Genomic DNA, 14,905 nt, shown 5'->3' with positions numbered 1-14,905 from the left:
GCATAAGGCGATATATTGGGATTTCTTTAAGTATAATTTTAGAAAAAACAATATTTAAAAAAAAAGACATGATGTGCATAAAAGTCAAAGCGATGTAGCTAGACGATGAAACAAAATATCATGCAGCCCTAATATACAGCATGTAGGATTTATGACAGTGACAGATATGGTAAAAAAAAAAAAATGAGTGCATTCAAAACTGTAAAATTATAATCTATAATGGGAGCATTGGAAGTTTTAGGACTTTTACAATTCTATCAAGATCTCTATCATGAGTGTTTTATTTTACATTTTTTGTCTCATTGCTTATTGCTGCACTGGATGCTTGCATGTTTTAAGAAAATTGCTATAATCAATGTTGCTTGGCTGTATTTTGTTGCTTGCTTGCATGGCTACATGTACTAAATGTGAATACTGGTGATGTATTACTGTACTAATGTCTTGCTGCTTCCTGTTGCTCTGCATGGCTTCTTGAGAATGCTTATTTTGTTGCTGTCTTTATGGTGTCTAATTGTCTTCCATCTGTAAATTTTAACCTGTACTAATGTCTTGCTGTTCTGGTTTCAAAACATCTGGCCAAAGGACTGCATTTGAAAAGCAGCCATCTGGCTAACACTGGCACATTTACAGATATGTGGAATAATGTGTGCTGTCCTTATGAATACATAAAATGAAATGAAATGAAATTGCATGTTCAGTGGTTCGCTACCAATTCATTCTTCCATTTTCCCTATAATAGGGCTTGTACCAGGTTGCTTAGTTTTTTCTGGGAACCTTTCTAAGGATCTACAGTTACACATGAGATTATTAGGAAATTATAGAACTGATAAAATCAAGTTTTACGGGTTTAGTAACTGTATAAGTATCCCTTATCATGCAGCTGCCTAGATTCCCTGAAGCTATGGAGGCACAAAGTTGAAGTACTCCTCTGCCTGGAAAGGTAATTAGGTTATGTTGGACACTGACCTGAATGAGATCTGGGGTTACCACTGCCTCAACTCACATAGCATGAGTTCATAATTTCACCACACAAAGTTATAAAAACAGATTGTCAAAAATGTCAAATGAATGCTGACAAGACTGGTTGCTTAAAATCCATTTGTATCTACATGGGGGGAAAACATGGACATCTGGTAGGATTACATTTCACTGGAATTGTGTTTTGTATGATTTAATGTCAAAAATTCATTGATTGATCAAAAATTATGATTTCAGCAAAGGTTTAAGAATATCTGAACCAGAACCTAACATTTCTCACTCCTGCCCACTACAGAAGGTTCACTTCAGTGATTTGGACTCCACCTAGTGGTACATAATTAACACTTAGCCAACTGTAAGAAGACCATCTCTCATCTCTCTGTGTCGGCATCATTGTGGTCACAGCAAATTCAAAATACCACAACAGCTAAAGGGTCCAGATGTGTGGTTTGTTAGTGTCTCGCCAAGAGAATAAAAGACAGAGAATAGCAATGACTGAACATGTTTAGTCTACTTTTGATATTGCAGAGGAAATGAACATCGAAAGGTGTGGGCGGGCTCACAATGGTTTGACCCCATGGAGACCCAGCTTCTCTGAGTCTGATATTTCCTGCTTCCCCGACAAGCCAAACAGGAGCTTCCAGACGGCCTCAATCTACTGGGAATGTTATCATTGGTAACCTGAACAGTACGCAGCAGACGTTCAAATCAAACAAGAGACAGTACATACACACACATCTCAAACATCTTTATGTAAAAAAAATTTTTATGCCAACAAGTCAAACAATAATTACATTTTTGTCACATCAGTGTTCACAACAATTAGTGCAGAGCTTGAAACATAACATTATGAAAAGCTTACCGTGTCACTGTTACTGTCTGAACTGGGTTTTTGTAAACTTGAATATAACCTGCTATAAAGAAATTGGTCCTCATTTCTAAGATCAAGTACATGAAGTGAAATTATTTTGGCAAACAGTTAGTGTCTTTAGTGAATGTAAAAATCAATGACAGCCTTGTGACTGTGTAGGCTCAGAGGAAAAAGGCTTTAGTGGTCCAAAAACATTTTCTCAACTTCATCCATCCAGTCACATGGAGATTCTTCCTCAAAGTCTCTGTGAACAGAGAAGTAACAGTGTTATACATTTAAAATATGTTTTATATTATAGGAAAACAATACATTCCATACATTCTACAGCTTTCAAACACATATTCATACAACCCTCTCTTCAAACATGAATTTATACATTAATATTTAATGTGAATTTTGAGGTTTATTTTTCCAGGTGCTTCATTGATTTTTTTAATAATTTGCCTTACATATACTGCTTTAGAAGCTCAAACAAATAAGTCATAAATCATTATTATTGTTTTGCAGCATATGTTTATTTAAAAAAAAACAGACCTATGATTACATGTCTTTCCCACCCCATACACCTTTTGTCATAACCAACACATTAGGTATCAGCATCTTTACAAGATTTGTATGACTAATGACTCCATCAGGGATGTCAATCACCAGGACTTCCGAATAAAACTAGAAACCTACAGGTATTTCCCTTTTTGTTCTACTGATGTACTGTACCAGTCAGAGTCAATGAAATGTGCCCCTCCTTGGTAATGTCATGTTATATACAGCAATAAGTCAGGGTCACTTACGTGTCCTCGTCATCAGAGCGAGGCTGCAGACGCTCCTCATCTAGGACCACTTCAGGCTCGGGACCGTCAGGGTCGTCACCCTGTGGCTGGGAGAGGGGTCCCACCAGAGGGCCCTCACCTGAAAATGGAAACCAAAGGGGACAGTTTATATCAGCCCCTACCAGTGATGGAGTACTCGAGTCCTATTCTTTGGACTCGTGACTCGACTTTGACTAGCGCACTGATGACTTGGACTTGGACTGGAGGATTTATGAAAGCATTCATAAAATAGGACTCGGAAGTTGGATGATGTTTACTTTTATGTGTAATAGGCAGTGATGGAGTACTCAAGTCCTGGACTCGGACATAAGTCAGAGTCAAGTCGTTATTCTCTGGACTCGTGACTCGACTCAGACTCTATCTCAGGTAATGGTGACTTGATTCAAACTATTCTTTGGCGACTTGGACTCCGACTCGAACACTGGGACTTGAGACTTGACTGGGACTGAAGAGAAACACTGCCTGCTACACAGACATATTCCTACCAAGATGTAAATGACTGAAATTTAACGAAAACATTCACATTCAAATAACTGTGTGTACAGCAAAGTTACTTGAAAACTAGAAAATGCGTTTGAATGCTCAATAGCTAAATTGCTTAAGCTAAACTGGATTAATAGCTTAAATCTAAAAAGAAGTTGAAGTAGTGAGAATAGTTGGAAAAGTGGGAATGGTTTTAATTAGTATGAATTTCATTGACAAGTTGAATAACACCACTAATGTAAAAAAAAGATGTGGAATAATTAAAGTTTTTTTTTGAAAAGCTAATGCTAAAGCTAAACTGGATTGCTGGTTAAAATGTATAAGAAGAAGTTAAAGTTGTAAGAAATGTGGAAAAGTGATAATTGTTTTAATTATTATATCTTTAAAAGTTGAATAATAGCCATATTGTATGTCCGTTGGGAACGTATTGATATAAAGTCTATGTGGAAAACTTTAAAAAATGTGGGCATAATCAATTCAAAAAAGTGGTTTGCTGTGCCTTTGCATGGAAATATCAAGGATATTTAACATGGGCAGCGAATGGAGGAAGATTTGGAACTGTTCACCGAGCAAAATGTGTAAGTCCTATTGCTTTAATGAGCACATTGGCTGAAAGTAGACAAGCATACCTACGTTTTGATGTATATATGTTGTATGACAAGGGCCAATTGTGGGCGTGAGAGCAAGTTATAGAGAAGGGACTAAGATGATTTTTTTAAGGCTCCATGCCCTAGCAATAACATCACCCACTGTAAGTCATGCAATACTCACCCAGGATTATAAGCTTCCTGAAAGGAACACTAAACTTAAACTTCATTTTCACAAAAATAAAATTAAATATATCTGTATATCTATAACTGCTGAGATAGAGCCCAATAGCTGAAGTTTTTGTGAATGGTTTAAAGTTTGATTGGTGTCTGTAGGTAAAAGTATGAAGTAGGAGTGGCATTTTGAAGTACAACCCCAAATCAGAAAAAGTTGGGACAGTATGGAAAACACAAATAAAAAAAGAAAGTAGTGATTTCTAAATGTACTTTGACTTGTATTTCATTTCAGATAATGTGATCACAAAATATTTCATGTTTTGCCTGGTCAACTTAATTTCATTTGTAAATATACATCCTTTCCTGTCATTCAGACCTGCAACACATTCCAAAAAATGTTGGGACAGGAGCAATTTAGGGCTAGTAATCAGGTAAATTGGTTAAATAATGATGTGATTTGAAACAGGTGATGTCAACAGGTGATTGTAATTATGATTTGGTACAAAAGCAGCATCCAAGTAAGGTCTAGTCCTTTAGGAGCAAAGATGGGCCGAGGATCGCCAGTTTGCCAACAAATACATGAGAAAATTATTGAAATGTTTAAAAACAATGTTCCTCAAAGAAAGATAGGAAGACATTTGCTTATTTCACCTTCAACAGTGCGTAACATAATTAAAAGATTCAAGGAATGTGGAGGAATTTCAGTGCGTAAAGGACAAGGGTGCAAGCCTAAGCTGAACAACCGTAATCTCCGATCCCTCAGGCGGCACTGCATCGAGAATCGTCATTCATCTATAAGCGATATCACCACATGGGCTCAGGACTACTTTGGCAAACCTTTGTCAAGTACCACAATACGTAGTTACATCCACAAATGCCAGTTAAAACCGTACTGTGCCAAAAGGAAGCCCTATGTTAACAGTGTCCAGAAGCGCCGTCGACTTCTCTGGGCTCGGAGGCATCTGGGATGGACCATCACACAGTGGAAACGTGTACTGTGGTCAGATGATTCAGTATTTCAGGTATTTTTTGGGAGAAATGGACACCGTGTGCTCCAGACCAAAGAAGAAAAGGATCATCCAGACTGTTACCAGCAACAAGTCCAAAAGCCGGGGTCTGTCATGGTATGGGGTTGTGTCAGTGCCCTTGGCAAAGGTAACTTGCACTTCTGTGATGGCACCATTAATGCTGAAAAGTACATAGAGATTTTGGAGCACAATATGCTGCCTTCAAGAAGACATCTTTTCCAGGGACGTCCATGCATATTTCAACAAGATAATGCAAATCCACATTCTGCACATATTACAAAGTCCTGGCTGCAGAGGAAAAGGATACGGGTACTTGACTGGCCTGCCTGCAGTCCCGACCTGTCTCCAATAGAGAATGTGTGGCGCATTGTGAAGCGCAAAATGCGACAACGAAGACCCCGTACTCCTGCCCACCTTAAGATTTGTTTGCAGCAAGAATGGGACAAAATTACACCTGAAACACTTCATCACTTGGTGTCTTCAGTCCCTAAATATCTTAAGTGTTGTGAAACTATTGTAATGTCATATGGTGTAATACTTTTCCCAGCCACTTGAAAAACCTACAGATTTTACAGAAAAAAAATGATACGGGCATTAACGTGGTCTGAGCCTAATACCCCCACTCGTCCTCTATTTCGTCGTCTTGGCATATTAAGGCTTACTGAATATAATGTCTATCAGAATGCCTGCATGATATTCCAGGTTATCCATAGGTTAAATTAACGTTTATGTGAACTTATTCCAATAAATCGTCCACTGCACACTTACGACACAAGGAAAAAATATCTAATTACTGGCAAAAAACGACGGTTAAAGTGTACGAGCCTGAGTATAGTTTGTAGGGGACCGCGGATTTGGAACGAGCTTGAGGAAAACTTAAAAGTGTCATATTCTATCTCCATCTTCAAAAAAAGCCTAAAGAAAAAATTGCTCATAATGTATGATTGCTAATTACTTTTTAACTGTTTTAGTTTGTGCTGGGATTGTTCGTTGATTGTTTGTAGTATTTGTTTGTTAGTATAAGTATGTTTGTATTTTGTTGTATTTTTTATTTTGTATTTTGGTAAATTGAGTTTTTGGTTTATACATTTTTTGTTGTTGTTTATTGTTATTGGGCCCCCTCCGAAAAGCTTTTAGTAGCTTATTTGGGGTTCCCCATTTCACGCGCTTTGTAAAGCACATTTAGAAATCACATCTTTCTTTTTTTATTTGTGTTTTCCGTACTGTCCCAACTTTTTCTGATTTGGGGTTGTAGAAGAGGATTTGAAGCCTGCTCTCATTGACTTTAATTGTAAACATTTTAATAAAAAAAGTTTCATATTTTAAAAAGTATAAATATCAGAACAAATGTTGACGAAGTAGCATTATGTGCTTAAAGAGCTGAACATTTTGATATTTGAATGTTTTTTGTAACTGAACGTATGCAGAAGTTAGAGGCAACCAAAGAAAGTTGAAGAATAAAGAATTGGATAACAATAAATGAATGCTGAATCAGCATTCACAAAATAATGTGTATTCAGACATAAACCGACCTCCTGCGTTTATTAAAAAGGTGCTGAAGGCTCTGCTCAGCTGGGCATTCTCCAACAGACTCAGAAGCTTCTCAGGAGGATCCCCATCCCATCGTCTCCTCTGCCTGCTGGCTTCTGGCGCCTCTGACACACCGGGAAAAAACAGGGATACAGCTCATACAGTATTTCATTCTCCAAACTTGAGTTCAGTAAAAGAATTTGAAAGTGTAAACACTGCTGCTGCTATCATACTTCCATGAGTAGAACCTGTGAGGGTCTGGCTAGTTGATGTCATGCTGTCAGATGAGACGAGGCTGGCATTGGCCAACATCTGCAGCACGGTATCTGATGGCTGAGCGGCCCATCGCTTTCGAGGACCCGGCTCTCTGCTTTCACTGTGGGCTTCAGGTAACTCCATGCCTGAGGTAAAGGGTTACTTATGATCATTTCTTTGTTATATTTCTTGTTTTCAAGAGAGTCCTGAATAGGGTTGGGTACCGAAACCCGGTTCCACTATGGAACTGGTTCTTACGCAACCGGTAGGAATCAGACCGGATTAGAACGCAAATTTCGGTTCCTCATTTCAGTTCCACTTAATGTGTCGACTGAAATATTTTCCCTCTGTCGCTCCGAAATGAATAAAAAATAAAAATATCACCCTTTCTCTGTAGTCTACTGTTAGCTAGCTACCGTAAATGTAGGCTACTTTTAAAATGCCATATTTTCCCTCTGGGCTCACCAAAACAGACGTAAAAGCATATTAACCATTCACTGCACGTGATCGCTAGTAAACATATTACATTTTTGATGTCATTTTTCAGTTTTTCAAAAATCGGTTTAGGAATCAAAATCGTTTTAAAAGTACCGGTTCGGCATCGGAATCGTAAAAATCCAAACGATACCCAACCCTAGTCCTGACAAGGACATCATCTACTCTGTAGATGGTGCATGCATAAAAACACAAAGAGCAAGAAGAGAAAAACATATCAATAACCAAAGGAAAATGTCAAAGATTCAGGAACCTCTGTTGCTACAAGCAATGTTCTAGCAGAGAGCAATAAAAAGGTGCTCATGATCATAAATATTTGTTTCAGTTGCAACATGAATGGATTATTCATTTTTACTATTGCTTTTAGCGCCAATTCCTCCTTCCTTTACCTTTCTCAGGTTTTCATAAAATTAAATATCTAAAAGTATTATAGAAATAACAGGATACTTTTCATGTTTTGGGTATGGCTGTATTGGCTATGGTTGAGTAGATTTAGCTGAGTCCTGTCCGAATTATCAAAACTTTTATTGTGTTTTTATATACGTAGTTTGAAAAAATTTAATAAAATCATGTAACATATTTGAAATTTTTTCACTGACAACCACACGTAGGTTCCCGTCAGTCTTCGCAAAAATATCTGCGATGATTGCAGCAGTATATCCTTTTTTCATGAAGATATTGTTAAAGGTCCCATGACATGGTGCTCTTTGGATGCTTTTATATAGACCTTAGTGGTCCCCTAATACTGTATCTGAAGTCTCTTTTATATAGACCTTAGTGGTCCCCTAATACTGTAACTAAAGTCTCTTTTATATAGACCTTAGTGGTCCCCTAATACTGTATGAAGTCTCTTTTATATAGACCTTAGTGGTCCCCTAATACTGTATCTGAAGTCTCTTTTATATAGACCTTAGTGGTCCCCTAATACTGTATCTGAAGTCTCTTTTATATAGGCCTTAGTGGTCCCCTAATACTGTAACTGAAGTCTCTTTTATATAGACCTTAGTGGTCCCCTAATACTGTATGAAGTCTCTTTTATATAGACCTTAGTGGTCCCCTAATACTGTATCTGAAGTCTCTTTTATATAGACCTTAGTGGTCCCCTAATACTGTATCTGAAGTCTCTTTTTTCAATAGGCCTTAGTGGTCCCCTAATACTGTATGAAGTCTATTTTATATAGGCCTTAGTGGTCCCCTAATACTGTATCTGAAGTCTCTTTTATATAGACCTTACTGGTCCCCTAATACTGTCTCTGAAGTCTCTTTTATATAGACCTTAGTGGTCCCCTAATACTGTATCTGAAGTCTCTTTTATATAGACCTCAGTGGTCCCCTAATACTGTCTCTGAAGTCTCTTTTATATAGACCTTAGTGGTCCCCTAATACTGTATCTGAAGTCTCTTTTATATAGACCTTAGTGGTCCCCTAATACTGTATCTGAAGTCTCTTTTATATAGACCTTAGTGGTCCCCTAATACTGTATCTGAAGTCTCTTTTATATAGACCTTAGTGGTCCCCTAATACTGTATCTGAAGTCTCTTTTAAATAGACCTTAGTGGTCCCCTAATACTGTATCTGAAGTCTCTTTTATATAGACCTTAGTGGTCCCCTAATACTGTATCTGAAGTCTCTTTCCTGAAATTCAGCTTTGGTGCAGAATTACAGCCACTAGAGCCAGTCCCACAATGAGCTTTCCTTAGGATGTGCCATTTCTGTGTCTGCAGCTATTGAGGAAGAGAGAGGGGGGGCAAGGTGGAGGGTGGGGGTGTGGCCGTGACCAACTGCCACTTTGCTCGTTTGAAAGCCCTGATGTCACTCTCTCATGGGTGGGCCAAATTCTCTGGGCGGGCAAAGCAGAGAAAGGGGAGGTAACCAGATTCCAGATCGGCCCATCTGAGCTTTCATTTTCCCAAGGCTGGGGGAACGCATATGAATGTTAAAAAACCTCATAAAAGTGAAATTTTCATACCGTGGGCCCTTTAACTTTGACCTGGACTCTACCTTCAGATGTTGATGTTTTCATTAAACTCTTCTCCCTCAGAAAATTAGCCACCTTCCTTCCCTCTTCTGTATCCCATCGACCCGTACGCCTCCCCTGTGCCTGCGTCTCTAGCGCCTGCAAAAGATGAAAAGCACTGCAGAAAATCAAACACATAACATGAGCTCCGTGGCCATCTGAACTAACAGCAGCTGGTCAAAGGTCAGATTCCACAGCTGGGGAAATAGTGTGAGAGTTTAAATTCCCACTTTGACACCCTGTTGTGACAGTATGTCGCACTGATGGATGAGCAGCCATAAAACCACTTCAGGTTCAACTGTTTGAGTGGCTGTCACCATGCAGCAAGCTCAACTGCAGTGAACAGCCCTTGTGAGAGCACGTGTGTTGACTTGTGCCTGTACCTGGGAGGGCAGATGTGCACGCAGGAGTCTGGAAACCCGATGAGAGGTCAGGATGCTGTGCAGGGATGGCCTGTCTTTTGGGTTGGTCTTAAACATCTGCTTGACCAAATACTGCAGCTCGTAGGGCAGGTGATTGGGGAGGGGAGGGTACGCACCCCGACACACCTTAAGAATCAGGCTCTTCCAGCTGGGTGCCTGGAACTGGACACAAGAGTGAGGTGTGAGGATCTCGCGGACAACCAAACCACACCGCAACATCTGAGCCACAAAAAATACACAGCAGATAATCTAACTCGGCTGAGGATACTGGGCCTCCATCATTCCACACAAGCATTTTATACAATGATTCATTGACAATATTTGGAGAGAGGCCCGGAGTCAAACCCGTGGAACATGGAGAGAGGAGGGAGGGGAAGTACCGGGTGTCGCAGGGTGCAGAGCTCGTAGAGAACGCAGCCCAGAGACCACACATCACTGCAGAAAAAACAAACATAGAGATGCTTATTCATTCACACCAGACATTCGTCATGTATTGTACTGGCACAGTCCAAAAGATACAAGGCTGGTTACCCACGCATGTGTTACATAACCACTGCCGAGTTGAGAACACAGACTGTTTTGAAAACTCCTCATTGTTGGTGCATTTATTGAAACTCCAACATCCAAGACTGGTTAATAAAAAGCATTGAGTTCACAAGCTATGTTGATGGAAGGGAAACTGTAAGCAAACATGGAAATTGAGCAAAGCTCATGGCATTGTTTTTTAAGTCTATCTGTTGTCTGCTTGGCCAATGAATGACATCAAGTCTCAGATATCAGAGTGTCCCTTCAAAGTACTATCGACGGGAGTTTTGAAAACTGTTTGTGCTCCTAACTAGGGCTGGGCAATATATCAATATTATATCGATAATATAATGATATGAGACTAGATATCGTCTTAGACTTTGGATATTGTAATATCGTGATATGACATAAGTGTTGTCTTTTCCTGGTTTTAAAGGCTGCATTACAGTAAAGTGATGTACTTTTCTGAACTTACCAGCCTGTTATAGCTGTTCTATTATTTTCCTTTTACCCACTTAGACATTTTGGCCACATTACTGATGATTATTTATCTAAAATCTAAATGTGAAGATATTTTGTTAAAGCACCAATTTCCAACCCTAGAATATCACCACAATATCGATATTGAGGTATTTGGTCAAGAATATCGTGATATCTGATTTACTCCATGTCGCCCAGCCCTACTCCTAACTATGCAATAATAATGTAAAGAAAACAGAGCCTATACGGTATGGCTGTATTTTTCTATACATTTTAGCAATGTGGTACACTGTCTGCATGTGCACTACCTCCAACGTGATATTCAAAATAGATAGACTGGAATATCATAAAAGTCCATTACTGGTTTTGTACAAACATTACATATGGTATCGCCCCGTATACAGATATCTATATCGTTTGATTCCATGTGTACCTTTCTTGTCTGTTTCTTGTTAGGCAAAATTTTGCCTAATGGGGATTGACACTGTAATTTTTCAGCATATATGGTCAATCCATCTAAGGGTTTAAGTAAATAACACATGCACATTCTGCAGATATCTTATGCGTCTCGCATTGCTAGACCTATGTCCCCAGTCCATAGTGTATGGTCTGGATGCACAAGTTGACATCCTGGGATAGGGGGAAAAAAGCTCTGGCTCGTTTGCATTTCTTTAAACCAATCACAATTGTCTTGGGCGGTGCTAAGCCAAGGATGCAGCGATAATGCTCTTGCAAAATAGAATAGTAAAGAGACACGTAAATCTGCACACACAGACTGCACATCTAATAAGGCTGATCCAAAATGCATCAACATAAGCCTGGACACTGTCTGTATATGCATATGGCACATTTTACGAATTATATGTATCCATATAACTATATGTATTCATATATCAGCTTTATGTTTGCCTATGTTGTTCTTCTATATTTGGGGGGTATACAGTTTTTGCCATATCCAATAAATACTTCATGTTGCAACGACCCAATTTTCCGCACATGGATATTGATCCAAAGTCATAAAGGTTGTCCTTTTGGTTTTTGTAGTTTCAATTATTTGTACTTGTGTCTTTTTCTTGCGCTCCTGAAAGCAAATCAACTTTCTCATCCGGCATAATAAAGTGACTGAACTGAACTGATTTTCATTTGATCTTGTGCCATACACAATGCAGAAACCGGCTGAACAAACATGGTGACATACCTCTTATTGTTGTATGGCTTATTGTCCCAGATTTCTGGAGCCACATAATATGGTGTCCCAACATATGTATGAGCGTATGCCTTTGAGCTGCAACACAATTACAAAAATAATCAGAAATGTAATAGCAGCAAATCCAGCACTGAGCATTGACTTAAAAAAAAAAGGCAAACTATAAATTGATGCCTTCCTCTTCCTGTACCTGTTCAGAAAACACGCTGAGCCAAAGTCCCCAAGCTTGATTGTCCCATTATCTGTCAGGAAAATGTTCTGGGTGGGGGAAATGAAAGAGAAGTGATGACTTAACATGAAGCAAAAATAAGAGCAGCCAACCATAGCAAAATGATGATATTATACACAAGTGGGAGATAATGTGTGATCTTCTCTCGATCTTATCATTTCTCTCCACAGCGCTCACTCTGATGAGATTTTACCAACATGCATCCAACCAATAAACTCAATTATGGACTTCTTTTGTTCGGATTCAAGGAACAACAAAGAAAATCTGAACTTCCTCATGAGTTCACCATGTCCGTTCTATGTATCTATGTATGTAACCTGTTTTAACACATAAAATAAAATCTATTACCATGTAGAGTCATTCTAAACTGTAATGTCTAGAGACTACTATACCTTGGACTTCAGATCTCTGTGCAAAACCCGTTTATCATGGATATGCTGTGCGCCAGCACACATTTGAGCAAACCACCTCAAGATCTGGAAATAAAAGAATTCCATGAAAAAATAAAAAATAAAAGAGGAACAAAACAGGATAGGATAGGATAGGATACAATTGTTAGTTGCAGGAAGTTGAGGCCTACATCATCAACCCAGAACTGTGTAGTTTTCTGTTGCTGGATCCTCTGGAGCAGGTCTCCTCCACTGCAGTACTCCATCACAATACACAGGAGGTCATCAGCTGAACAAACACAATCACACTGCCTTTTCCACAATCCAAACAGTAATAATAACTGTATGCCTTGTAATAAGAGCGTTAGGTTTGTGAATACCTTCGAATGCCTCCCGGAAGGCCACAATATTAGGATGCTTCATTCTAGACAGCAGGATGGCTTCTCTCCTCCAATTCTCCAATTTGGAGTGATTCTATAAAAATGCAAATACAAGCATGAATGCATTCTCTATTATGCAAAAACAAACAAGTTTCCACGTCTCTGTGTAGGCAGCAATCTGGTAGGTTATCAGCACAGAGCAAATAATATTTCCATATCATACCCCAGGCTATAACATAGTTTTCTAGTCAGCAGCAACATGGTGGTGTTGTTTAATTCACAATTTTATTATACAGTAATATGCTTTTTTTTTTTTTTTTTCCCCAGAGAGGCTTGCTGCGTAGGGGGTCCTGTTACCTGTTCCACCACACAGGTAGGAAGCTCACAGGTGAGGATAAAGCTACAGTAGCAGAATATAAGTGTTTGCACATACCTTTGGCAGCTGGATTTCCTTGACTACATAGTTCTCCTGAGTGCTTTTACACCGGACTAACAAAGCCCGACCGAAAGAACCCTCACCGACGACTTTCTGGATTAGGTATCTCTCCATAGAGCTCCTTCATAAACCACAAAGACACCACAAAGGACTAAACACAACAACTAATCTATAGCTACAACAGACTGGGCCGGGATTAAAGCGAGAATATTGTCTTATGTTGTTCTTCAGTGCTCAAATTGAGAAATTTACAACGTGTATAAAAGACTAACGCACCAAATAAATTCTACCTGGGACTCGTGCAGTTTATTTGGCCGCTACTTCCCTATTATTGTATGACGTAGGGCGAGACAGCACGACCTGTACTGCGCGGCGTGCCCGCTAGATGGCGGTAGATTGTTATCTCTAAATCTTAGAGACCATAGAGTTACCATACCGACTACATTACTTTTATAATAACTTGTCCTAGCAGTCTAGTTTCATTTTAGAACGCTCTGTTGGTGCTTATATAAGCCCAATGTACTATCTTCAAACGTTTCCACTTTTACTCTATGCATATATTTTTCATTCCATACCGTTACGCAGTGTTATTATGTTTACACTGTAGGCTTTCTGCATGATGTTGCTACTTTTTGCTGCCATGTTTGCCGATCCCGGTAAAAATGATTAAATCGTAATTGCAAAATAGACGTGTGGACAGACAAGTTTTAAATGTTTCACATTGCAAGGTTGTCAGAGCCCGGATAGCTCAGTCGGTAGAGCATCAGACTTTTAATCTGAGGGTCCAGGGTTCAAGTCCCTGTTCGGGCGGTTTATCTTTTTAAAGAGCTTTAAGAGATGAAGACCGGACCAAACTCTAAATTAAAGGTGAAACTTGTAGTTAAAAACCACTCTGACAACAAGTGAAGTTGCTGGGTTATCACAATCGGTGGTGGAGATTGTACAGAAGAGTGCTTCCTCATCTGGCACAAGTCTTTTCACATCCATAAGATGTCACATTATTAGACGATGTGTTTGACTGTATCACAGTGCAACGAAAATGTAAAACTGACAAAAAAATAATGCAAGACTGACATTCTGCACAAATGCGGAGTGTTTTGCAGTTAAGGAGCTGAAACTTGAAAACACACTGGTAGGCTATAATATGGACATCTTGTGCAGCATTCAGTGCTTAGCCAAACGATAGCAGGTAAAAATGTCTAATTTTTGCCTCATTATCTCCTGCGTTTTGCTCTCTGGCAGTCCTCTGGCCCTCTCAGCCAATTATTTTCAACAGGAGGAAAATAAAGGCAATAATGAGGTAAATATTGTGCATGGTGCAACAGTTTGTGTACAGCTCACTGGATTATGCTGCACTTCGTTTTGGAAATCTCCAGTTAAGCGATGGTGACTGTATTTTCATTCAGTTTGAGTGAACTATTCCTAAGAAGACAAAACACATTAGGCCTAGGCTATAGGCTATAATCTAATTCAAATGTAAATCACTGCAACCTCCAGCTGGAGATTTTCACAAGGTAAAATCACAAGTCCTACACACAAATAATTGTATTTTTAGAATAAACTAAACATATACAAAAATATATATACTT

General features: G+C 39.1%; 1 protein-coding gene and 1 non-coding gene across 3 annotated transcripts; one reads left to right on the top strand and one right to left on the bottom strand.

Annotated features, from left to right (window-relative positions):
* Nucleotides 1–1,084: 1,084 nt before the first annotated feature.
* Nucleotides 1,085–13,670, bottom strand: nek3 (NIMA related kinase 3). 2 transcript variants are annotated; one of them, XM_028569758.1, is made up of 13 exons: nucleotides 13,314–13,670; nucleotides 12,881–12,974; nucleotides 12,692–12,789; nucleotides 12,504–12,587; nucleotides 12,073–12,140; nucleotides 11,874–11,960; nucleotides 10,051–10,105; nucleotides 9,632–9,832; nucleotides 9,233–9,347; nucleotides 6,715–6,882; nucleotides 6,484–6,606; nucleotides 2,638–2,755; nucleotides 1,085–2,093 (listed from the first exon to the last, which is right to left on the bottom strand). In XM_028569758.1, the coding sequence occupies exons 1-13, from the start codon at nucleotides 13,428–13,430 to the stop codon at nucleotides 2,027–2,029; spliced, it is 1,395 nt and encodes a 464-aa protein (XP_028425559.1). In that variant the 5' UTR covers nucleotides 13,431–13,670; the 3' UTR covers nucleotides 1,085–2,026. The 2 variants fall into 2 exon arrangements, with proteins under 2 accessions (XP_028425559.1, XP_028425568.1); XM_028569767.1 differs by lacking the exons at nucleotides 1,085–2,093; nucleotides 2,638–2,755 and adding an exon at nucleotides 5,185–5,365.
* A 383-nt stretch (nucleotides 13,671–14,053) lies between these two features.
* Nucleotides 14,054–14,126, top strand: trnak-uuu (transfer RNA lysine (anticodon UUU)). The gene has a single exon. It is a non-coding gene; the product is annotated as a tRNA-Lys (tRNA).
* Nucleotides 14,127–14,905: the final 779 nt, after the last annotated feature.

The sequence above is a fragment of the Perca flavescens genome, chromosome 3 (genome assembly GCF_004354835.1).
Source record: "Perca flavescens isolate YP-PL-M2 chromosome 3, PFLA_1.0, whole genome shotgun sequence".
Taxonomy (NCBI): domain Eukaryota; kingdom Metazoa; phylum Chordata; class Actinopteri; order Perciformes; family Percidae; genus Perca; species Perca flavescens.
The sequence above is the reverse complement of the archived record's forward strand: the minus strand, read 5'-3'. Positions and strand labels throughout refer to the sequence as shown.

Excerpts from the sequence above, each read along its gene's own strand:
- nek3 (XM_028569758.1), bottom strand. The coding sequence starts at position 13,430 with ATGGAGAGATACCTAATCCAGAAAGTCGTCGGTGAGGGTTCTTTCGGT. Across the intron at positions 12,975-13,313 it reads AGGAAATCCAGCTGCCAAAG|AATCACTCCAAATTGGAGAA; the intron begins GTATGTGCAAAC and ends GCATTTTTATAG. Across the intron at positions 9,833-10,050 it reads TCTGCACCCTGCGACACCCG|TTCCAGGCACCCAGCTGGAA; the intron begins GTACTTCCCCTC and ends TCTTGTGTCCAG.